This window comes from Musca domestica, unplaced genomic scaffold (assembly GCF_030504385.1).
Source record: "Musca domestica strain aabys unplaced genomic scaffold, Musca_domestica.polishedcontigs.V.1.1 26, whole genome shotgun sequence".
NCBI lineage: Eukaryota > Metazoa > Arthropoda > Insecta > Diptera > Muscidae > Musca > Musca domestica.
In genome coordinates this window covers 1,174,328-1,201,753 of record NW_026712283.1, presented here as the reverse complement: position 1 = coordinate 1,201,753, position 27,426 = coordinate 1,174,328, and the positions used below count along the sequence as shown (strand labels likewise).

Genomic DNA, 27,426 nt, shown 5'->3' with positions numbered 1-27,426 from the left:
TTGTACCTATTTTGCTATATATCCAATATCTTCGCTATCAGAGTGATTTTTGAGGTAGGAAGCGACATTTTAATGTATTTGAGCTTGGATTAAAAATATTCACGGTTTAGGGTAATTTTCGTATTTTTCGACATAAAATTTATGGTTTATTTTACCCGCTAAATTTTGTCCGATGACCGCCAAAATTCTTTAAACCCATTCAAAATTGTGGCCTGGAATTGTGTGACAAAATCAGAGAAATTTCCTGTCTTTGCTCCATGTCAACCCATAAATCACCTCCAAAAACAATAGACTTCTATTTTGACCATAAACCCACCACAATGAGGATCGGCCTATAATTGCGACCTGTAGAGTGATTACAAATTAACATGGAAATCGGACAGACGGACGGACTGACATACATAGCTAAATCGACTCAGCTCGGCGAGATAGAAAGATCCATATACACTTTTCTAGGTGGAAAACCAATATTTCGAGGTGTTACATAACTTTTGGCCTAATCAAACTTATAATACCGCCAACACATAGTATTGCAGGGTATAAAAAGTTTACAAAATATACATTTTTCAAAATCGTTTTCCAGCTATTTACTCTCAAGTATGTTATTAATGGATTTTTCGTTTGTTGAAAACCGTTGTATTGACGTATTTGACAAATTATTCCGCAAAAAGGGTCAACAAAACATTTGCGCCGTATCATGGTTTAAAATTAAACTCAACACATAGGCAAAAATGATGTAAACTGAATATCGACGGAAAAAATGGTTAAATGTTAATGACATTTGAGTCTATTTATCAAAAAAAAAAAAAAAAACCTATACAGCTACGTGGAGGGGAGGCCTAATATATTTGGTTTGTTGAAATAACTATTCTAGTATTCGAAAAAAGTTATTTAGGCAAAATATTTGTTGGTAAAATATTTCAAAAGCAAAATTGACTAAAAAAATTATGGAATTAAGGGAAGAGCAAATGATGCTCTGTAAATTTCTACTTTATTTCGATAAAAAATCATAACTAAATAATAAAATTATTTATGTTATTCATAGTTCGTAATTTTGAGTGAGTCTCTTGAACACTTAGTCGTATGAGCAATAACTATGTGATTTTATATAAAAATATAACTCATACGTACCGGCATTCATACTCGGCATTATTTGATCAAATAAAATTGTCACATATTTTTTATACCCTCCACCATTCTATGGAGAATATATTTGTAACTCCTTGAAATACTCATAATAATTCTATGTCGACTTAGCGATGTCCGTCCTTCTGTCCCTCTGTGGAAATCACTCTAGCTTCCGAACGAAAAAAATTAGATTGACAAAATTTTACTCAAATGTATATTATGGCTTTTGGTATTAAAATGTGCCATGTGGGTCCACGTTTTGGTACAGTCCCCATTTAATGGTACCTCCCCATTTTCGGTATTTTGGTGATTTAAGCGACATTATTCACCGGAAATGTTTCAAATTTGGTATATGAAGTTGGTAATGGATACCACTGATTAATACAGAAAATTGTCACTGCAGGTCCCCGTCTTCGTATAGCCCCATATAACGGAACCTCCCGATATTCGGTATTATAATGATTTTAGCGACACTATTCGCCGGAATTGTTTCAGATTTGATATTTGAAGTATGCACTGGATGCGACAGCTTATGACCGAAAACTGTCTGTGAAGGTCTACGTCTTCGTATATCCGCCACATAATAGTACCTCCCAATATTCAGTATTTTGATGATTTTAGCGACATTAATCACCGGAATTGTTTCAAATTAGGTATTTGAAGTTCGTAATGGATACTACAGCCTTTAACAGAAAATTGCCTGTGCAGGTTCTCGTTTTCATACAGCCTCCATATAACGGTACCTCCCTATATTCAGTATTTTCATGATTCTAGCGACATTATTCACCGGAATTGTTTCAAATTTGGTATTTAGATTTCGTAATGGGAACTACAGCCTGTGACAAAAAATTGTCTATGCAGGTCCAGGTCTTCGTATAGGCCCCATATATCAGTACCTCCCGATATTCGGTATTTTAATAATTTTAGCGATATTATTCACCGGAATTGTTTCAAATTAGGTATTTGAACTTCGAAATGGATACTACAGCCTTGGACACAAAATTGTCTGTGCAGGTTCACGTCTTCGTATAGCCCCCATATAACGGTACCTACCTCTATTCGGTATTTTGCTGATTTTACCGACATTATTAACCGGAATTGTTAAAAATTTGGTATTTGAAGTTCGTAATAGATACTAAAGTCTATGAAGAAAATTGTCTGTGCAGGTCCACGTCTTCGTACAGTCTCCATATAACGGTACCTCCCTATATTCGTTACTTTGACGAGTTTAGATACAATACCCACCGAAATTGTTTGAGAAGTTGTATTTGAAGTTCATAATGGATGCTACAGCCTATGACAGAATATTGTCTATGCTGGTCCAGGTCTTCGCACAGCTCCGATATAACGGTACCTCCCTATATACGATATTTTGATGATTTTAGTTACATTATTCACCGTTTATTTCAAGTTTCGAATTTGAATATGACTTATGACAAACAATGTCTATGTAGGTCCACGTCGTATAGACCCCAATATAAATGTTAAATTCCGTTTTTTTTTTACAGAATTTTTTAAAGATTTTATTTTTTTTAAATTTTCTAAATTCTTCCAAATGGTGGAGGGTATTCACCATTTTTCTATAATTACTTAATCCTTTCCAATCTTTGCGTTGCTCTAATTTAAAATATATATGCCACTGGTTCCAATAACAAACTAAACACACTATTTTTATGCTTTTCAGAAAATACTTACATCAACATTAATTCCCGGCAGTGGAAATGCTTGCCCAGGTGGTTTGTTACGTGGCACATAGCGATAGAATTCATGGCCATCCTTGTACCATTTCACCGAATACAACGATTCACCATCGAGACTGTAGCGGCAACCTAAAATGGCACTTTTGAAGCGCATTATGTGATTGGGAATTTTCACTTCAGTCATTGTCAGGGAACTTGTGATGTCTGCAAAGAAAGGAAAAAATGGATAGAAAAAAGTGAGTAAAAAGATTAATGCATTAAATATATTTGAATTTTAGTACTTTTTTAATTTGTTAAAAATTTTATGATTGATTTTTTTGTTATTGCATTTTGCAAAACTAATTCCCCTAAGGCTGTATGCATATAAAAAAAAATTGGAGCAAAAATGTTTACTAATGATAAGCATCATTGTTGTCATGGGAAAACAAATGTTGTGAAGGTATTATAAAAGCACGGACGTGTTAAGGGGAATTTCAGGGGGAAGGGGCTACTTGGAAATTCTTTGAAATAATTTTTAATTTTCTACAAGAACATTAACCACACTGGCCATGATAAATGATCATGGAAACTCGGGGAATATGGTCACCCCCTTGAATTTCTAGAAAATATATTAGTTCTTAGTTTATGCTGTAGAATAATGCCAACAACAAATACAACTGCAATTTAATATTAATGTTAGATGTTTATGCATTTTACAAATTGGTTTTCACTTAAATTAGACTAGCAAACACTCACAGCAACCGCACTGGAAATATCAACTTATAGGAAGGAGCAGCCAACGGGAGCAGCAAATGTTTTGCAATATTGAAATGCAGCTGAGCAGTTTTCGGTATATATGTTCTTATTCTGCTCTTGCTTTCGCAAGACTAAACAAATTATGTTGATGGTGAAACTGGTACAGTGGTGAAAAAAAGAATAATATTCATTTACACTGTGCAACAAAACAATTACATAAAACATAAATAAAATAAAAAATAACTAGAAAAACTCTGTAACTCATAAAAGCAGAGTCAACAAGTAATTAATTCGGCCGGGTCGAGCTTTTAATACCCTCCATCAAGATATATAAAGTCAAAATGAGGATTGATATAGGTCCCATTTTTTGTAAAGCAGTTATACAACTATTAGAAACTCCAAATAGAAAATTTCGGACAACTCCGTTTAAAAAAATTTTGCAGAGTCTTTGGAATTCCGAATATATGGTTGTACCGCTATATGGGTATTACTGTTTTTTTTTCCTTTTTTTAAAGAAGGGGGCCGTTTTTATACCCTCAGCCATATATCTAGAGAGGGAATATAACATATACTGCCAAAACAGGTCTCATCGAAATTACGGTAAAGAGACTTAGGGTCTGTCTCTTTGGACCAAATCCGTTTCAGGATATTTGGAGTCGTTCTAGCGATGTCCGTCTGTCTGGCTGGTGCACACGATAACTCTCGAAGGGAGTATACGCTTTGGTCCAAACTTTTGAAGTTTGAAGATGAATTATATCGGTCTACTGCTTCCGGTACCTCCCTCTCAAGTGGTCAAAACTTCCAATCTCCATGAAGCTAAAAAAAACGCGAAATAAACACCCAATTCCATTCAGACTTGGCACATCTCAATATGTCAATCAACATAATATCTGTTATAAAGATGGTAGAGATCAAACCATTTCTTCTGGTACCTCTCCCACCTTTTAAATAACAAAAAATAATTATAAAATCCGAAATAAGCATCCGATTCTGTTCATATTTCACATCTCTAATTATTTCCACTAACACAAGATCTTCTGTGAAGATGGCACATATCGGTCTACTCCATGTGGTATCTCACCCACAAAGTTTCAAAACTTTGAATATCAGAAAATACGAATGCAATTCCATTCGGACTTGGCACATCTGAATATTTTCATCAACACAACATACGTCATAAAGATGGGAGAGATCGGATCATTTCTTCTTCTCCTCCCCCACATAGGGTCAAAATTTTCAATATCCATGTAGGTCATAAAAAGCGAAATAAACATCCGATTCCGTTCGGATTTGGCACATCTCAATATTTTCATTATACAAGATCATTTATAAAGATTCGCGGGATCGGATCATTTTTTCTGGTACTTACCACACATATGGTTCAAGATTTTGAAAAACAAGCATCCAAATCTCTCCAAATTTCACACATGCAAATATTTCTGGTACCTCACCCACATAGGGTCAAAAATTTCAATATTTAACCTGTCATAACTTGCGAAGCAAGCCCGCGATTCGTTACAACTTTGCTATATCTAAATATTTCTCTCAACCAGAAACCTGAGATGGATATGGAATTTATGGTTTCGCATAAAATTGGATATGAATGTTAGATTTTTTATAATTTTGCCCCTTCCAATATTTTTATCTCTATTAACAAATAAAAAAGCTGTAAATTCGGCCGTGTCGAACTTTGAATATCCTCCACCATTTGGAGCGAATTTGACAATTTTCAAAAAAATAAAATCCGCCAAAAATTGTATTTAAATCTTAAAAATACCAAATGTAGCCATTATATTAGTGCCTATACGACGACTTGAACCTGCATAGCCAACTTTTGTCATAAGCCATTACAATATTCAAATGCGAATCTTAAAAAAATCGGTGAACAATGTAGCTATAATCATAAAAATACCTAATATAGGGTGGTGCCATTATATGGGGGCTATATCAAAACCTCGACTACACAGAAAAATTTCTGTCATAGGCAGTAGTATCTATTACGAACTGCAAATATAAAATTGGAAATAATGTCGATAAAAACATAAAAAAACGAATATATGGAGGTGCCGTTATATACGAAAGCGTGGACCTGCACTCACAATTTTCTGACATAAGCTGAAGAATCCATTACGAACTTCAAATACCAAACATTTCCGGTCAAAGATGTCGCTTAAATCACCAAAATACCGAATAGGGGGAAGTACTACTATATGGGGGTGTAAAGTAGAATAGAGTCCAATTTCCCTCTTCGATTGTCAACTCTAGTCTTTATTCGGCTCGACTGGAGCAATATTTAGTGAGAAAAGAAACACGACCGCTTCGTTCGGATTTTATTTCAATTCTCATTTTATTTAAAAAATATGTTCCTTATGTGCTACAAATTCTAATCTAACTTAACCTAATCACAGCCACAAAGTATTTTTACAGGGGCTATACCGAAATGCGAACCTACATGGCCCATTGTCAATATCAAAAGTCCCGCAGACATAATATGCATTTGAGTAAAATTTTATCAAGCTACTTCATTTCGTTCGGATGCTAGAGTGATTTCCACTGATGGACATACGATCGGACATGGTTAAATCGACATAGATTTTATGTTGATCAAGATAATATATACTTTGTGGGGTCTAAAATGTATTATTCGAGGTGTTACAACGAAATGACAAACTTAATATACCCTCCATACTATGGTGGAGGGAATAAAAATGTAATACTTCGGTCGACTATATGTGGTACCTAACGCACATTTTAATTTTTTTTAAATTATCATATATATCATATAAAGGAAGTAGTCGATATAGTCCAAACATGGCACGTTGCCAATGTATATAATATATATTTAGGTCCGATAGGAAATGGTCATATTTGGCCGATTCCTCCGGAACCTGCTCCATAGAGGGTCAAGAATTTAAATAATAAAAAGGGAAGACAAAATATATTAAAATCATCGAACATTGGCTGAGGGTATACATCTATCGGCAAAATCAACTGAGAGTTTTATTTTTTATTTTAATCATTTATTTTTTTTGAAAATTTTCGGTTTGGTGTTCCTTGGAATCCCTATACATTGTAGAAGTTTCAATTTATATCCACTGTGCCAACACAAAATAAGAAATATAAAAAAGCAACTGCTCTAAACTACAGAAAACACCATCATGAAGAGCAACATTTAAACCATTATTTTATGGTAACATAATTTCCCCTTTGAAGACAAATGATGTTGACGTGCAAAACAAAACAACGAGAAAGTGTAGAAGGAAAACAATGATAGGAAAAAAAACCAACAACAGCAAAAAAACAAAAGAAATTGATGCAAAAATTCCCCATTTGCAATGACTCCTTGCCAACACCAATAGCATCCAACATACACACTCACACCTAGAGAACACTCTATTCGTTTAGTACACCCTCCGGAAACCAGCCATGCTCCATTTGCCATGTTTAGGAAATATCCATTTTGTAGTTGGTATGGTATACACCTTTTTTCTCTCCCTCTATCTCTGCACCCATTTCAAGAGTAGATCCCTGGCTTCTGGTGCGGTGTATTCCTAAAGATTCTGGGAAAAGTATAGAACGTAAGAAAATGCATATAACTAAAAGAATAATGACTGCGTTCCGTTTTGCATGCATCTAAACAATGCGACAAACGCCATAGCAGCTGAAACAGCAGCAGCAGCATCTGTTGTCGATGCTGTTTAGATTCCAAAGGATATTAACATTATCAGCATTGCTAAGAAATGGGATAAGTACAATAGAGACAATGTTTGACAGGCAATGGCATAGTCGACAACAGCAACAACAACTCAAACTGAAATAAACTATGAATAACAACAAAAACTGAAAAATTTATTCCAAGAAGTTGATATTCAAATTGTTATTTTATCTGTGAAAATATTTCTAAAATAAAGGCTGCACTACGAAGTTTGAGTGTGGTGGGATATATGGTAATCGTAATTTAAGAGCTTTAAGAAAATCTTTATCGAATCGAATTATTTTTTACTACTATAGCTATATCAATAAAAGAGTAAGTGACTGACTGACCGAGAATCAACGCCCAGACAACTGCTTGAAATCTGAAATTTGGAAATGGCGACCTTACTGTTCGTGTTTATGAAGGTGATTTCGGAAATGTGTACTATAATTGTGAAACAATACTATACAGGGTGAACAAATTGCAACCACTTTCAGACTGCTGTCATTTCTAAGCCCCTAGTCCGAGAGCTGTTAAAATTATTCCACTCAAAGCTCATTATATTGTTTACAAGCGTACAGAAGCATTTTTGTGAAAATTTTCCAAAAAAAAAAAGTTATTCGTGATGGAATTCAAGCGTGATAGTGTGATTTATTTATATTTGGCTGGAAAACCACAAGTGGCTATCGTTAGAGCACTCCAGCATTTAAATGTGAATAGATCTTGTGTGTCTCGTACCATCGCTCGTTACCGTGATACTGGTAGCCCGACGTCAAGGAAGTGGACGGAAGAAAACAGCAACATCAGCAGAAATGGTTCGGCTCGCGTCGCAGTCGCCGAAAAATGGCTCGTGAGCTGAACATATCGCAATATTCCATTCGGAAAATATTTAAAAATTAGCTCGGGGTAAAGCCATTGAAATTTCAAAAAGTGCAAGTACTTACACCGTAATAGAAAGAAAATAGACTCAAAAGAGCTAAAGAGTTGCTTCGCTTGGCCGAAAGTGGTGAACTGCCGAATTTTGTTTCCTCCGATGAAAAAACATTCGTTGTACAGCAGTCTGTAAACAAACAAAATGGTCGTGTTTACTTGCCAAAGAGGTCAGATGAAAATTTGAACCTTCGGTTTGACAGACCAGAACTCAAGGGCCGACGATGGTGATGGTGTGGGCCGCCATAACAGCAGATGGTCGCTCTCCCCACGTAGTAATCGACCGTGGCATTAGAATAAATGCGAATTTTATCGCGAAAATATTGTGGAGGGTGTATGGACATGCAAACATTTTGGCGCCAGACCTTGGACATTCCAACAGGACTCAGCACCATCGCACTCAGCACGCGCCCATCAAGAATGGTTACAAAATGCACTTCATTTCCAGCGCACAATGACCACCAAAATCTCTGGATAATAATTCTTTGGACTATTCTCTGAGTATTTTGGAAAGTAACGTTGGCACTAAAAATACCAAAGTGTCGACCTCAAGCAAGTCATAATATCCTATATCCTAGTGTGGAGTAGGGTGTAGAAGGTTAAATCTTTTCGTTGGAAAGGTCCTTTATTTGATAGTAGCCCATCAAATAGAGGAACAATATTGAAAGATTAAATGTTTATTAGATTTTAAAAATTAAAACAATAATATTAGAACCTGAAACGCGACTATAACATATTTCGAAATTGCGTACTTTAAATAAGGACCCCTTATTGGGGATTTACTTAGTAGTGTTATGTGTGTGGTTTGAAGCTAAGCTAAGCGAACCAATACTGATTTTTTGTAGAACATAGATTTTTCTCCTGGGACCCCAAAATGCTATTTTGCAGTTGAAAGTATTAATTAAGTGCTCGAAATACCGCAATACAGGTTCAATAGGGGTAATTTAATTTTTAAATCACCAACCAATTCCAATAAAACCATCGAATTTGAAATAATTGGCTACAGCAGTTTTAATATGTTAATTATTCAATCATATTGATATTAAAAAAATATTTTTAAATTAAAAAAGAGGACCGGAAAGTCGAAAAAAATTCGAAATCTTGTTGATAGATTTCGGATTTTTTTCAATATTATTAAATATTAAAAAATATAAATATATCACAAAATACTACAAAATTTATATTAACATCATTATTGGCATCTTTTTATGCGATTTTTTTGATTTCATACTGTTATGCCAAGAGGGGCATTCTGAATTAACAAAATTTGTCAAAATCGGTCCAGCCATTCTTGAGACAAAAGCATTCTAGCTAACATTCCCTTTCTTTGTATATACGCATTGTACATATTTCGCTATATATATCCGATATATTTACTATTTGGATCTACGTAACGGTCAGAATTGAGCTGTTCCTCTATTTGTGTTTTCGCCAGTATTAAAAATATTCGCGCTTTAATGGAAAATTGGAATTTTATTTAACACAAATGTTATGGTCTATTTCACCCACTAAATATTACCCGATGACCATCAAAATTGTAAGGCTTCTGTCCAGCCCTAGGCTCTAGCCTCATGCTAACTTCCGCTTCGATTGGTCTAAAATCATGAAATTTTTTAGTTTTTGGTCCATTTTAACCCCTAAATATTATGCGATCGTCTCCATCACCTCCATTCTAAATTTCGTGAAGATCGGGCCATAGTTGCGACTTGTAGAGTGATTACAAATTAACATGGACAGACGGACGGACGGATATACATAGCTAGATCGACTTAGCTCGGCGAGATAGGACGATCCATATATACTTTCCTATGTGGGAAACCAATATTTCGAGGTGTTACGTAATTTTTGGCCCAATCAAACTTATAATACCCACAACCCATAGTGTTGTAGGGTATAATTGGTTTTCTTCTAAAATAGCTCAGCAATCTTGGATTAATCTCTAACTGTGGCTTACAAATAATTTTTAAACAAATATTTATCGAAATCATTTGCACCTCTTTAAACCTCCTTTTAGTTGTATACGACTACCATTCCTCTAAACAATAACAAAACACAATGAAATAAATTTTAAAACTTTATTTTCCCATTATCCGCACGCACACACACACGCAATGACGCACACATTCATTGTTCTACATTCTAGTAATTGTCTCTGTATGCCATTTTTATCTTTAAGGAATTTACTGACCGTCATGTGTCTCCGGGTTTCCTGTTTATTTTCTGTTTCCCTTACCATTCAATGTCTTACAATATGGGAATTCATATATTTCAATACAAAGTAATGACAATAACAACAACAACAGCAATAATAATAACGACGTCAACTCAATGTTGAATTAACATTATTACAATATTCATTTATAGCCTGGTTTCAGTAACAAATGTCAGCATTGCTGCAGTATGGCTTCTTTGTCCCAAGGGTAGTGACAATAACGATGTGCAGGAAGATAGAGGAGAAGAAGAAGAAACGATGATGATGATGACGATGATGCTGTTGCTCCTTATGGTAACATCAGTAGCGGCTATATCATTGACAACATCCTTAACATTAAATAACACCAACAATAACACAAACAGCAATAGCAACAACGATAAGAATAATAGAATACACATGTGAAGGCAAAACGAAGAGTTACTTAATACGTGAGCAAGGGTTTGTGTATGTGTATGTGTGTGAGTGCATGTGTGTGTCTGCTTAGGGAACTCCTTAGTTCACAAACAATAAGAATATCCATAAATTAAGAGCAACCGTCAGCTGATGTTGAGATGCTGCAATTGTTACTGCAGATACAAACTTCTCTAGATACTCTCACATTGTTGCTTGCTCCTCTCCTCTCCCCTCCCCTTGCCCTACGTCTTCATCACTTGCACTGTTTACTGCATCAAATTGTTGTCTTCTGTTGTTATTGTTGCTGAATGTCGTTGTGTATAAAGAGAGAGAGCCAGAGAGATTGTGTCATTGCTTTGTAGTTATTGTTACTTTTATCTTCAATGTCGTCCCAGATCCTTTTTGGGGAAGCAAAACTTATCAGTGATTTAAGTGAGTTAGAGTTTGCCGATGTGTGAGTGTGTGTGTGTGAGTGCAGTTGTGTGTTTTGCAATTGCCTTTTCATAAGCTTTCCATTGAAAACAATTCAATACTATGGTAGTTGCCATGAATCTAAGACTTCATCTAAGAATTCCACTGTAATGGGAGATGTACATTGTCTGTGTGTGTAGTAGTTTGATATATGTTTATGAATATACATACTCTTTAAGCGCTTATTTGTATCTAATAATTCGGAATATAGAAGAATTATATTAATAATTTAAAGGGTTATATGCAGAAAATATTTTTATACCCTCCAACATACTATGCAGGGTATAATAACATTGTCATTTTGTTTGTAACTTCTCGAAATACTCATGTCAGACCCAATATATTCTTATATTCTTGATCAGCTTAAAATTCTAAGTCGAATTAACGATTTCCGTCCCTCTGTCTGTTGTATTCACGCTATTTTTTGAACGAATTGAGATAGAAGGCTAAAAGTTTGCATACTTGTTTATTTTGCCAGTAGGCAGGTTAAGTTTGTAAATGGGTCATGAAGGTCCACGTTTTCATATAGCTCCCATACAACGGTACCTCCCAATATTCGGTATTTTGATGATTTTAGCGGCATTATTCACCGGAATTTTGATGACTTCACAATTTATTTACCGGTATTATTCAAATTTGGTATTTGAAGTTGGTAATGGATGCTACAGCCTGTGACAGAAAATTGTCTATGCAGGTTCAGATCTTCGTATAACCCCCATATAACGGTACCACCCTATATTCGATATTTTGATGATTTTAGCGATATTATTTACCGGAATCTTTTCACATTTGGTATTTGAAGTTCATAATGGATGCTACAGCTTGTGACAGAATATTGTCTATGCAGGTCCAGGTCTTCTTATGGCTCAGATATAACGGTACCTCCCTTTATATTTGTAATGATTTTAGGTACATTATTCACTTTTTTTTTTTTCAACTTTCGAATTTGAATATGGTAATGGCTTATAACAAACAACGCCTATATAGGTCCACATCGTATACCAATATAACGACCATATTCGGTATTTTTAGTATTTTAACAGAATTTTTAACGGATTTAATTTTTTTTTGAAAATTTCCAAATTCGTTTAAAATTGTAGTGAGTATTCAATGTTCGGCCCAGGGAACTGACCGCTCTTTAACTTGCTTAAAAATCCAAATTTATTCGCCTTTCCTAAAAAAATCCAAAACTTTTGGAAGTCTATACAAAAAATTCCACAATTATTGGAGATTTTCTAGAAAACATATTTAAAAATGTCTGGGATTATTTGGTGTACCCTGGCAAGTATTTTGTAGTATTTTTTCGAATTGGTCACCTGTAGCACGAATTATGGCTTTCAAACGGCCAATGAAACCGTCACACGCTTCTCGAAATTATTTTTAGTGCCAACCTTGCTTTCCAAAATACTCCAGACACAATAGTCAAGCGGATTGGAATCCGGAGATTTTGGTGGCCATTGTGCGCTGGAAATAAAGCGATGAACCTCATTTTGTAACCATTCTTGGTTGGCGCGTGTTGAGTGCGATGGTGCTGAGTCCTGTAGGAACTCATGTCTGCGGCCAAAATTTTTGCATACCCATTGTTTTAATAACCCTCCAGAATATTTTGCCATGGTCGATTAATACGAGCGGAGAGCAACCATCGACGCTTGAGTTCTGGTGGCCAACCGAGAGTGCACATTTTCAGCTTACCTCTTTGGCAATTACGATCATTTTATTTGCTTACAAATTACCGGACAACGAATGTTTTCTCATCGGAGGAAATCAAATTCGACAGTTTACAACCTTTAACCAAGCGAAGCAACTCTTTAGCTCTTTTGAGTCTATTTTCTTTCTGTTGCGGTGTAAGTTCTTGCACTTTTTGGAATTCGAATGCCTTTACCCGAGCTCATTTTTCAATATTTGTCAAATGGAATATTGCGATATGTTCAGCTCACGAGCCCTTTTTCTGCCACTGCGACGAGGTTTTCGATCAATTCGCTTCTTTACTTTTCAAACCATTTCTGCTGACGTTGCTGTTTTATTCCGTCCATTTCCTTGACGTCGGGCAACACTACCAGTACCACAGTAACGACCAATGGTACGAAACACAAAAGATTTATTCACATTTAAATGCGATAGCCACTTGTGGTTTTCCAGCCAAATATAAAGAAATCACACTATAACGCTTGAATTCCATCACGAATAACTTTTTTTTTTGGAAAATTCTCGCCAAAATGCTTTCGTACGCTTGTCAGCAATATAATGAGCTGTCACTGGAATAATTTTAACAGCTGTCGGACGAGTGGCTTAGAAATGATAGCTGTCCGAAGTTGTTTACAGTTTTTTCATCTCACGCTGTATATGGAAGCTATATCCAAATCTGAACCGATCTTGACAGAATTTGATGCACTTATTTCGGAGCTGTATCTGATATCTGGTACCAAAGATCATTGTTGTGGAATGCTTGTGAGATTTTAAACACCAAATAGGATAAAAGATATATATGGGGGCTATATCCAAATCTGGACCAATTTACAGCAAATTTGAGATACTGGTTTATGAAATGAAACTTGTTTATGAAATTAATCGTAATTGCCAAAATTCAATTTAGCCATTTGGTGCACAAAAAACCTGAAACCAAAAGTATTTTCGAGCAGTATTTGATGTCCGGTTCCAAATATCATTCTTCTGGGTGCACATTACAAAATGAAAACTACTTAAAACTCCAAGTCGGATGAAACATTTATATGGGAGCTATAGCTATAGCTGAACCGATTTGATTTACAAATTGATTTACTTGCTTCTAAACTGAATTCGGTGGAATGTACCAAAATACAGGTCATTTGGAATTATATAAGCCATTTGGTGCACAACTAACCCGAAATCTAAATCTGATCTGATTTTCACTAATTTCAATAGGGTTCGGACTGACTGACATACATAAATCGTCCGTCAGGAAGTGATTCGATGAAGATCCTCAAAAATAACCATGGGTCTATTTCGCTTCCTTCTTCATATTATAAACAAATGCACAAAGACATAATACCTTTACCACTATGTGGTGAAGGGTATAAAAATGTAATTCGAAAGTTAATAATTAAGAATTATGAAGTAATGAAGTCTTGTGGATTGGGATTGGGGAATTGATGCGAAAGATGGAGGACCATAATGTCCCTTTCTTATTTAGATTCGAACTAGGTTTTCATATATTTCATTCGAAAGGTATGATTAACAAAAAAAAAAAAAAAAAAAAAAATCTGGTGCATAGGTCTATGTTGAGCAGATCTCACAAGGGGAGATTATTAATGTAATTTTTAGAAAATCAATTATAAAAAAATATATCACTATTATAACTAATCCAATTTTGCGCATTGTACGCCTTTACGGAGTGAACTATTTCCCAATTACTAAATATAAAATTTCTCATATGTTGATTTTCGATTCGAAAATGTAAAAACTTTTCCTGGCATGTAACAATGTCATTGAACAGCCCTTAATATTAATTTTAAAAATCAAATATCATATTTCAATATATTAAAATGAAATGACTGAACGAAGTAAATACGAAAATGGAAAATCAATTCGTTGTGACACCCAAAGACCTGGGGACATATCACATTTAAATTGAATTTAAAACATGACAATCATTTTCCCATCCATATTAATTTTATTTTACTCAGATTAACTACAAAATACACCTTAGCAATCTCCGTAGAGTGAGTGTAGAAGTGATTGAGAGGTTCGATTGGTATTTGAGCTGGCTTTCCGTTTCGTTTTCTGCTTCTTTTTTTTTGCAAACGACTATTTGAACTTAACACATTTAAATGTTTTGCGGTGACAGTGGTAGCGTTCGAAAAAGGTAACGTTAACGTCACCCGAGGTCGGTTTTCAAAGAAAAATCCCACAAATGTATACACACATTCCAGCACGCACACACACACACACACACATGCATGCGGCGAATTTATAACATTGACATGCAAATTGAGCCAAACGACCTTATTATGCAAATTGCCAACGGCAAATGGTGAACAAAATTGATTTTCTTCACATATTCGAAAGTCGCAAGCGTGTAAACACTCACTTGCTCACACACACACACGCACTAGACAAACCCGTGTCACATATTCCAGCGTCACCGCAAACGTTCGTACGTTAATAACAATTCGTAACGTGCAAAACAAATACACATGCACATACGTTTACATACATACTCGTATATGTTTGGCAATCACGTGTAAACAAACTTCATGTCTACAAGTCTTAGTATTCAACAGGGGTTTCATATTTTTGTTGTTGTTTGTTGTGCTGCTATTATTGTTATTTACTACATGTTCTATTTTTTGTTGTCGCTATTTTTCTATATTTGTTTTTCATGGGAGTTAGGGTTGGGAAAATTTGCAAATTTTAATATTTATTAAAGCAACTTTGGTAGATTTCTCTGTGAAAAATATTCTTAAAATTCCACGATTATAGCTATGGATACCTTGTGAAAATATTGTTGGAAATCCACCAGTGATCCTTCGATAAATTTTCTTTAAATCATAAGCTCCTTCGCAAAATATTCTGAGAAAATCCACAATTGTACCCCAGAAAATCCGTCACAATTTATTCCTAAACAAAATCGCGGACATACCAAAGAATACCTAATAATATAAGAATAAAAAAAGAAAGAAAAAGAAGAGAAGAAAAGACGAATCTGGAATCTTGAAATTTTGTATTGGAGTCCCTGTTGGTGGTAGGCTTGCGATAAAGAGGTGGTTTTGGAAATGTGTACTACAAGTGTACCAAAAGTACTAAAAAGTACTGTTTTTGGCACAATTTGGTATTAATGAACAGAGAGAGATTAAATATGAAATGTGGTATTAGGATGCCCGTGAAGATAAATTGTAAAATATAAATGCAATGTGTTGGTGCGCAAGGGGTTAATTGAAAAATAGTTTATTTTAATATTAATGATTTTTACCATTTTTTTTTGGATAAATCAACGTATTTTTAAATTAATTTAAATTAAATTAACTAATTAAATTAATTTAACAGGAAAATGACACAATTTCCCGACGAGGACGAATAACCAGAGTGGTGTTGGCGGTAGGGAAACTGCATGGAAAATGCTGAATTGCACAAAAACTATGCTAGCTGCATAGTTGAGGCGGGTCTTAAATGAAAGGTCTCGAGGAGTACTTTCTGGCTATATATGCCTTATATTCCCAACTGATTTCAGATAATCGAATTTTTTCGATTTTCTAACCAAAGTGGCGGTTTCGGTAGGGAAACTGCATGGAAAATGCTGAATTGCACAAAAATATGCTAGCTGCGTCATTGAGGCGGGTCTTAAATGAAAGGTCTCGAGGAGTACTTTCTGGCTATATATGCCTTATATTCCCAACTGATTTCAGATAATCGAATTTTTTCGATTTTCTAACCAAAGTGGCGGTTTCGGTAGGGAAACTGCATGGAAAATGCTGAATTGCACACAAACTATGCTAGCTGCGTCATTGAGGCGGGTCTTAAATGAAATCAGTTGGGAATATAAGGCATATATAGCCAGAAAGTACTCCTCGAGACCTTTCATTTAAGACCCGCCTCAATGACGCAGCTAGCATAGTTTTTGTGCAATTCAGCATTTTCCATGCAGTTTCCCTACCGCCAACACAACTCTGGTTATTCGTCCTCGTCGGGAAATTGTGTCATTTTCCTGTTAAATTAATTTAATTAGTTAATTTAATTTAAATTAATTTAAAAATACGTTGATTTATCCAAAAAAAAATGGTAAAAATCATTAATATTAAACAAAAACTATTTTTCAATTAACCCCTTGCGTACCAACACATTGCATTTATATTTTACAATTTATCTTCACGGTCATGGTATTAGGGTGCTTCATGTAACCACACGGAGGTTTTTTCGGAATGGTATACTATAATTATATAATATGACATATATACGATAATTATATAACCTTATATTATGTAATTATAATAATTATTATTATAATTATAATAAGGTACTATAGGTGGTATTGGTTTAAGGAAGAAAGCTGAAATCCTGAAATTTAATATAGATATTGTTATCTGAAATTTAGATGTGGATGTGGATTGGAAATTTGTACTACAAGTGTATGAAAAGTACCAAATCGTACTATATTTGTTAAAATTTGGTATTGGATGAAGCACTATCTTAAAATCTGAAATTTTGTATTAAGGTCGCTGTATATGTGTAGCCTACACATACTGCGGTGGTTTTGGAAATGTGTAGTATAAGTGTAAGGAAAGTAATAAGTAGTTCTAACTTTGATATTGGATGAAGGGATAAAGATAACATTCTGAAGTTTTATATTTAGACTAGCTGAACCCGGTGCGCTTCGCTACCCCTTTTGATTTTATATGCATTCAAAATTTTATTTACGAATATATGTTGGATAAAGAAAAATAAATTTAAAAATTAAAAAAAAATATTGCACTAATTTAATGCGTTAATAAACAAAATCATTACAAAAGCAGTAACATGACATGCATACACGAAGGGTTTGTCCTTTGGATTTATTTATTTCATAGCAAATACCAAGCGTGCAGTAAACTGCAATCTTTTGAAGTTGAGTGGCATTTCTATTGCAATTAGTGAATTCGAGATAGCAACATACTTCGCCGTAATAAGCGTATTTCTAATAAATTGTTGTGTTGTTTTTTAGTGTTAGCCTAAGGCGTTGTGGGTCAATGGTTCTTATTAAAATCATATCCCAATCTGATCCGATTTAAATATAATTTTAAAAAAATTACTTTTACACCAAACTCCGCCACACCTTTCATAATTCATTGAAATTGGTGCGTCAAATATGTGAAATCGGCCGAGAATATATATATGGGAGCTATATCCAAATCTTAACTAATTTCCAATTAATTTATCACATTTATTATTATAACCAAATTCCACCACACATTCTGAATTTCATTGGAATCGGTCATATATATCGTGTTTGGTGCATAATATGTATGAAATCGGCCGAAATATATATGTTAGCTATATCCAAACCCCAACTGATTTCAATATAATTTGGCAATTTTTGCTGGTGCCAGATTTTGTCCCTCTCGCTTTGGGTGCATCAAATATGTGAAATCGGCTGAGTATATATTTGGGAGCTATAATCACATCTGAGCGTATTTGAATATAATTTGTCAAATTTATTTTTGTACCAAATTTAGCCACTCATAATCAAAATCCCGTTACATATTCCAAATTTCTTTGGAATCGAACATACATATCGTGTATGGTGCATAAAATACATGAAATCGGTCGAAAATATATATGAGAGCTATATCCAAATCTGAACCGATTTTAATATAATTTGACAAATGTATATTTGTTTTAATTTCCGCTACACATTCCAAATTTCATTGAAATTAGAGATACATAGCGTGTTTGGTGCATCAAAAACATGAAATCGGTCGAAAATATATATGGGAGCTATATCCAAATCTGAACCGATTTTAATTTAATTTGACAAATTCATTTTGGCTCCCAATTCCGTTACTTATTTTAAATTTCATTACAATTGGAAATACATGTCGTGTTTGGTCCACCAAATACATGAAATCGGCCGAAAATGTATATGGGAGCTATATCCAAATCTGAACCGATTTCAATATAATTTGGGAAATCAATTTTTTAGATAAAATCTATCACACGTTTCAAATTTCATTGAAATTGGGGATACATAGCGTGTTTGGTGCATCAAATGCTTGAAATCGGCCGAAAATATATATGGGAGCTATATCCAAATCTGAACCGATTTCAATATAATTTGACAAATTTATTTTCGGATTAAATCCCGTCACACATTCCAAATTTCATTGGAATCGAACATTCATATTGTGTTTGAGGCATCAAATGAACGAAATCGGTCGAAAATATACATGGGAGCTATATCCAAATCTGAACCGATTACAATATAATTTGGCAAATTTATTTTTGTTCCAAATTCCGTTACGTATTCCAAATTTGGAGACTGTATCTTCAACCAATCAATAGATATGTGCATATAAAATCTAAATTTTTGGGAGGTACCTCCGATTCCGATGCTATATCTCCAGTTCCAAGTGGAAATTCAAAAATGTATATAGCCTATGTTACTTTCAGGCGATGTTGCAGTATATATGGAAATTTTCAGGAAAATCTATTCAGCGGTTTTCGAGTCCATAAATTACAAACAAACAAACAAACAAACAAACAAACAAACATACAAACATTTTCCTCTTTTATAGATATAGATTACTGATAGGATCTGTGTTTGAAATTTGACGAGATTTATCGTGACTTGGAATTACGTCATATATTTGTACGAAAAGTACTAAATTATGTAACGGGTGAAGGAATGGAGCGGAAATGGGGATATTTGATATTAAAGTCTTTCTAGGTATCTGTAATTGATATATTTGGGTAGTCTTGGATAAGTACTAAAAATTACAAAATTTGGTTTTGGGTAAAGGGATAGAGGTGGATCCCTGAAATTTGATATGTAGAGAGTGAGATGAAAAATCTACAACAAAATTCAGACTGCTGTCATTTCTAAGCCACTCATCCGACAGCTGTTAAAATTATTCCAGTGATAGCTCATTATATTGTTTACAAGCGTAAAAAGGCATTGTTATGAGAATTTTCCAGAAAAAAAGTTATTCGTGATGGACTTCAAGCGTGATAGTGTGATTTTATTACATTTGGCTAGAAACCCACAAGTGGCTATCGTTAGAGCACTTCAGCATTTAAATGTGAATAAATCTTTTGTGTCTCGTACCATCGCTCGTTACCGTGATACTGGTACCGTAGCCCGACGCCAAGAAAGTGGACGGAAAGGACAACAACAGCAACATCAGCAGAAATGGTTCGAAAATTAAAGAAGCGACTTGATCGAAACCCGCTCGTGACCTGAACATATTGCAATATTCCATTCGGCAAATATTGAAAAATGAGCTCGGGGTAAAGCCATTCAAATTCAAACAAGTGCAGGAACTTACACCGCAACAGAAAGAAAATGCACTCAAAAGAGAGTTGCTTCGCTTGGTGGTTTTCTCCGATGAGAAAACATTTGTTGTCCGGCAGTTTGTAAACAAATAAAATGATCGTGTTTACTTGCCAAAGAGGTGAGCTGAAAATGTGAACCTTCGGTTGGCCACCAGAACTCAAGCGCCGATGGTCGCTCTCCGCTCGTATTAATCGACCGTAGAATCAGAATAAATGCCGAATATTATCGCGAAAATTTTCTGGAGAGTGTATTAAAGCCTTAGGCATGCAAATATTTTGGCCGCAGACCATGGACATTCCAACAGGGCTCAGCACCATCGCACACAGCACGCGCCACCAAAGAATGGTTACAAAATGAGGTTCCTCGCTCCATTTCCAGCGCACAATGACCATTAAAATGTCCAGATACCAATCCGTTGGACTATTGTGTCTGGAGTATATTGGAAAGCAAGGTTGGCACTACAAAATACCAAAGTGTCGATCACCTCAAGGAAGCGCTTCGCCTGAAATGGGCCAACATACCGCAGAGCAACATTCGGGGAGCATGCGACTGTTTCATTGGCCGTTTGAAGGCCATAATTCGTGGCAAAGGTGACCAATTCGAACAAATCTAAACTTATTCTAACATTTTATGCTATTTCCGACATTTTCGTTCATTAGGATCTAAAAAAATGTAAAAATGATGACGTTTGACTTTGTTGCAGTTTTTTTATCTCACCCTGTATATATCGGAGCCGAGTTCCACAAAATGGAAACGTACGTCCCGAGATTCGCTCCAGTTAGGCTGATATCAACTACTTTTTGTACAATAAACCTGAAATCGGATTAAGGATATATATGGGAGCTGTATCCAATTATTTTCCGTTCTCGATAAAATTTTGGCAAAGCAAAAACAAAAAATTTTGTAAAATCTCGTACCTATTATCATTGTTGTCGAATGCATATTATGAATGTGAGGGATTTAAACACCAAATCGGATGCACCGTATATATGGGAGCTATAGCTATATGTGAACCGATTTTCACCAAATTTAATTTACTTGCTTCTAGGCTAAATTCGGTCGGATGTACCAAAATTCAGGTAATTTGGACTTATATGAGCCATTTGGTGCACATATAACCCGAAACCCTATGAAGATATATGACAGCTATGATCCGATTATCACCAATTTCAATGGGGTTCGTCCTTCAGCCAAACAAATATTGTTTATTTCATCTCAATCGGATAATAAATGCGACCTACATTTTGTTCACAAGAATACATTGACGGACGGACTCAGAAAGTGATTATACGAGGATTCTCAAAATTAATAATGGGTCTATCTCGCTTCCTTCTTCCTGTTACAAACAAATTCACAAAGAAATAGTACCCTTAGCAATATGTGGTGTAGGGTATAATCAAGATTTATAGCTCAGGCGGTGCTAGTGAAATGTTCTTAAAGATCCTCGTTTATAGCTCAGATAGCCTGTGAAAATATATCGAAAACATTCCAAGATTATAACTTTGAAGGTCTTAACGAAAACATTTTTTCCATTAAAAACATTTCTTACAAAATTTATAGCCACGATTAATATTTTTTAAAAATCCACTTTGTCTGACTTTCAAAATATTATACAACTCATTAAAAGAACTTAGAATGTAGAAAACAAACACCTGCAATTAAATTTCAAAAATCGACGATGGAAGCTGTGCTATGTTTCCAAGAATGATTTAAAAAAAACTCTTTCCAAATGATTTTGTTAAAAATCAGTATAGCTTACCTAAGCCTTGAAAAAATAATTTTTAAGTCGAAAATGTATATTTGAAAAAATCCATGATTACAACCCATTCACCCAATGAAAAACATGATTATCGCTCGGTTAGGCTTTAAAAAATATAATTATAAATTCCTGCAAATACCCTACTTTGTTTCATATCAAAAATATAATATCAAATCCATTAGAAGGATCGGTTATTCCCTCAAAATTATTCTTAAAAATTGCTCGATTATAAATTGGTTATGCCTCTAAATTATATGCTTAAAAAGTCCACGATTTTATATTTTAATATTCTCAGGGTTATTCTCTATATTCCATGTTCCAATTTTCTCTAAAACATAGTTTTAGATCCATGTTAGCAACCACGATATCCCTTCAAAATAGTCTACTCAAAAATCACCAATTCGATCAGCAACTTTGTTTAATCCCATTCCTTCTACTTATATTCAGTTTCCAATTAAAATTGCCATTTCAATGCTAATGGAGTTTAACTTCGATTTTACCAAAGATTATTGGCATAACTTTGATTATAACGTCAATGGTTCGAATGGTTATGTCATCTTTGCTGGCACTCTCCATAGCTGATAATTGACATTCTGAAATCTGTGCTACGTGTGTCGTTCTCATTGTCAATGGTGACGGTGAAGGTGATGCGGATGCTGATGATGGCATGGCAAAGATGTAGATTTCATGTCACCGTATACGACGTTGTTTATATTATCGAGGAAAAAACAAGACATGACAAGTACTTTGACTTGGGAAAGGGTCTTGGTTTTTTTCAGATGCAGCTCTGGCGGCAAACACATCAGAAGATGGTAAATATGAGAACCCAAAGAGTATTTCCGGTATAGTGTAAATATGCGCATATTGTATCGAACACACACGCACGCATCACACATACCCAAATATAGTTGGTCCCCATGCAATCCATAATGTGTCGACACACCGGATGCAAATATCCCTAAAAAAGAGACACACTTTTCTGGATGGTATGTTGAGACAGACATTCGTTCACATTCCACGTTTTAAATTAACCCAAATACGAGGAACCCATTGGAATTTCATTACATTCGAGGAAAACTACTACTGCTATTCCGGCAATATCTTAAGACCTCAAAAATCTAGACCTCGTACAACTCCAAACTTTTACGGTATCACATGCATTTTCGGTTTCTTGCTGCCATTAACAAATGTTATGTCCACCGGAATGCTTTGCCATGATTTGCCTCTAACATTAAATCATATACGAAATGAGAGTGTGTGTGTTAGCCGGTGCATTCACATTGAGTGTATGCAAATACACCTGAACATGTCTCTCTTGGCTGGGTTAGTTAGCCTTTTTTTGCCGCAAAGACATATTGTGATCTATGTTCTAGCGCATAAGAGTTAATATTCCATATTTAATGTTTGTTCTATGTCATGCAAGTTGTGGAATATGTTTTGTAGTTGTACACTTGAGGTCATAATACAGTAGAATGAAAGGAAAGAAGGAATTAAATTCTAACTGTTTGACCCATGAAATTTAAGCAGGTTAAAGGAGTCGGAGCTTCCAAAATGAATTCTAAATTAAATTTTGTTGAAGCAGAAAATAAGTAGAAGTGTATACGAATATTAGCAAGCGAATGCTACTTCGTCTGCGATAAGTCCACCTTAACATTTTAGATTCAAGAGTTCTCGTTAGGCCTTAATATCGTTTTTTATTTAAGCGGGATTTCTCGACTGATTTTGTATACCCTACACCACAAGGTGGCCAGGGTATAATAAAATTGTGCATTTGTTTGTAACAGGTAAAAGGAAACGAGATAGGCTCATAGTTTCTTTTAATGATCTGCATAAAATCACATTGTAAGTATTTTTTGTAAACAATTTAATGAAATTTAACAAAAGTTATTTGTTGGAACAAAGGACAAACCGTATTGAAATCGGCTATAAGTGGTCAAAATTTAGATATAGCTCCCATATATATCTTGTAATATAAGCCCAAATGGGATGGCATTTTTCATTTACGACCAAATTTGAAATTTCAGATATAGCCATAGCTCCCATATATATTGTTCATCCTATTTGTTATTTTTGTTCTCCACAGCCATAATATGCACTCTGAGACAACAATATTCAAGAAAATATATCAAATACAGCTCAAAAATAACTTCGACACCTTCTAGATCGGTTCAGATATGGATATAGCTCCCATATATATTTTTATCCGATTTGAAGTTAATTAGTTTTTTTCTGAATTTTTTTAAGTTCCTGTTAAAAGTTGTTTTGTTCAAAAAATTCACAATTTGTTCAGTTTCGCAAAATTTTTAATCATAACTGCATACATCGTACTAAATCTTCAGACTTTCTAAAGTCTATATTTTATTCAAGTGTTTCCTTTTTCCGAAAGACTAATAAGAAAATGTTACCTTTTACGTCAAAAAGCCTTCAAAATCTTTCATTTTAAAATTTACCGAGAAGGATATTGGTAAAACCATTGCACTATGGGCCCATGTCCAATCTTTCTGTCCAAATTTATTTCAATATATCCATATGTAATACCTACCCCTAAATTTATTGCATTTTGCACTATTTGTACGTTAATAATGGTACATATCAAAAACAGCTCCTTCTCTCAACCAAAGACATCAACAGTGATATCCATATCAAATTTCAGCTCTATCCCTTCACCCAATACCAAATCTAGTAGGATATTGTTCTCTTCGTACAACTAAATTATGTACCACTTAGAAATTTTCATAAAATTATAGTACACATTTCCGAAACCACAGACAAAAGCAGTGACACCTTTATCAAATTTTAGAATTTAAGCTCTACTCCTGCGTCCAGTACGAAATACAATATACTTATAGTACACATAATCGAAACCACCTCCATTTCTCAACCACAGACACCAACAGTGGCATAAATATTAAATTTCAGGATTTAAACTCAATTCCATCACCCAGTACCAAATGTATTACTTTTCCAACAATTATAGTGCTCATTTCCAAAACCCTCTCCATATCTTAACCACAGACACCAAAAATTATATTAAAATCAAATTTAAGGATTCCGCCTCAATTCCATCACTCAATATAAAATTTAGTACTATTTAGTATTTTTCGAACAATTATAGTACTAAGTTCCGAAACCACCTCCATGTCTCAACACCAGATATTAAAATAGACCTCAATATGCTATTTCAGGATTCCATACCCATGCCTTCGGTCATTACCAATTTTGGAGACATTTGGTACTTTTCGTACAAATATAGGAGGCATTTCCAAATCACCGCCAAATCAAAAACACAGATGACATTGCAAACATTATTATCAAATTTCAGAATTTCAGCTCTATTGCTTCACCTAATGTCAACTATGAATCATTCTGTTATTTTCGTACAAGTACACATTTTCGAAACCACATCAATATGTCTAGACTACGCACATGAACAGCAACCTTAATACCAAATTTCAAACACTATCTGTTCACCCAATACCAAATTCAACCAAATATAGTACTATTTACACATTTACACTAATTCACGTTTCCAAAACCACCTCTTTATCACAAAACAACCACCAAAAGGGTCTCTAAAACACAATTTTAAAATTCCAGCTTCAGTCGTTCACACTAAACTAAATGGTTCCAATTTTAGTACCATTTAGTACCATTTAGTACAGTTCACAGTCTGTATACATTTTTGAAACAACCTTCATATATCAAACTTACTTTCCAACCTTAATTCCAATACAACATTTTGAGTTTTAAGCGGTATCCATTCACCAAATGGTACCATTTTAGAAGTTAAATTAAAATTCGAGTTTCCAATAACCCTTTGATGCATCTATCCTGCATTCCATCAGTGACTCTCATTCCAAATTTCAGAATTCCAGCTTTATCGGTTCATCACGATTCTAATTTGTACCAAATTTAATACCATACAGTACACCATAGTACTATAAGTACGAATTTCAAAAGCTTCCTACATGCTGTAATCCTACACTACCACAACAATTTCAAATTCTTGGATTGCACCCTGTTTGTTCCGCCAAACATAAATTTCTTTAATTTAGTAAATTTTAGTACAGATTTCCAAAATTACCTATATGACTCAGTCGTTCTATGCAATAGTAATCTTATTTCTAAATTTCAGAATTTCTATTCTATTGGTTCTGCCATTGGTTGTACCAAATTTAGGTCCCTTTAGTATATTTAAGTACATTTTTTCATAACTACCTAATTTCATACAGTACAATAGAAGTCTTATTTTGCAAATTTTAGAATTCCAACTCTATCGGTTTAGCCAAAATTTATATTGTACCTATATTTCTCAATCCTAGAAAGCAATAACAATCTTATTTCTACATTTCAGAATTCCTCTATCGGTTCACCAAAATCGGAATTGTACCAAATTTAGTACCATTTCGTACACATAAGTACAAATTTCGAAAACTTCCTCCATATCCCAATCCTATATTCGACTGGTAATGTTAATAACAAATTTCAGCTCCATCCGTTCCACCAAATTTAAATTGTACTAAATTTAGTACCGTTCATTACTTTTCGTACGCATGTGTACCTACTTCCAAAACTACCTCCTTACATTGACTCTACCCTTTAAACTTGATTTCCATTCCAAATTTCAAGTTTGTAGCCCTAAACGTTCACATGACACGAAATGGTACAAAATGTGGTACATTTTAGTACTTGCTCAAAATCCTTTGGTACATCTATCATACATTTCAACGACGACCCTCAATTCGAATTTAATGGTTCTAGCTCTACTGCTTTCTCAAATAAAAAGGATACCATATTTATTACCTTTTACTACTTTTCGTGCCAAAAAACTCATTGGACCAAGAGTGATCCTCACCAAAATTTCAATATTCTAGCTTCAGCCCTTTCGTCTAGGTGTCGATGAATCCTTAAGTCAGTCAGTCAATTACTTTATTCCCTTACTAATATGGATTAAAGGTATGTTTTGAAATGTTACGAATCAGAATGTAAAATATAAAACTCCCGCTACATAAATTGGCATGTACTCGGCAATGCCCACTGTATACCATTGCATACGTTATGGCCTGAAACCACATTTGCTGGACATTTTCCCAATACAAAAAACGATTTCCAGATCCCCTTTTTCACCTAAACAACCACTGTTGCCAGTGCATATTTTTAAAGGGCTGTCTCTTATCCTAGTTGGCTCTAACATCACTTTGTCATATCGCACAAATGTCTGTCTAACAACCAACAGCAGCTAAAGGACAACAAAAAATGAAAACCTAAAATGACGTTGGCACTTTGTGTATATGATTCATAAATATGGAAATATGTATATGACTTGTCTTGTAAGCTAAGAAAAACAAGGCATACAAAACATGCATACACACACTTATACATGCATATCACAACATACAT

General features: G+C 34.6%; 1 protein-coding gene across 1 annotated transcript in view; it reads right to left on the bottom strand.

The window, feature by feature from the left end:
• The window catches only part of LOC101899257 (uncharacterized), a 348,103-nt gene that overhangs the window by 62,530 nt on the left and 258,147 nt on the right, over window positions 1–27,426 (bottom strand). Inside the window, exon 4 of the mRNA XM_059123944.1 lies at window positions 2,824–3,032. Coding sequence (XP_058979927.1) covers window positions 2,824–3,032 — 209 coding nt within the window. The remainder of the gene's footprint in view (window positions 1–2,823; window positions 3,033–27,426) is intronic.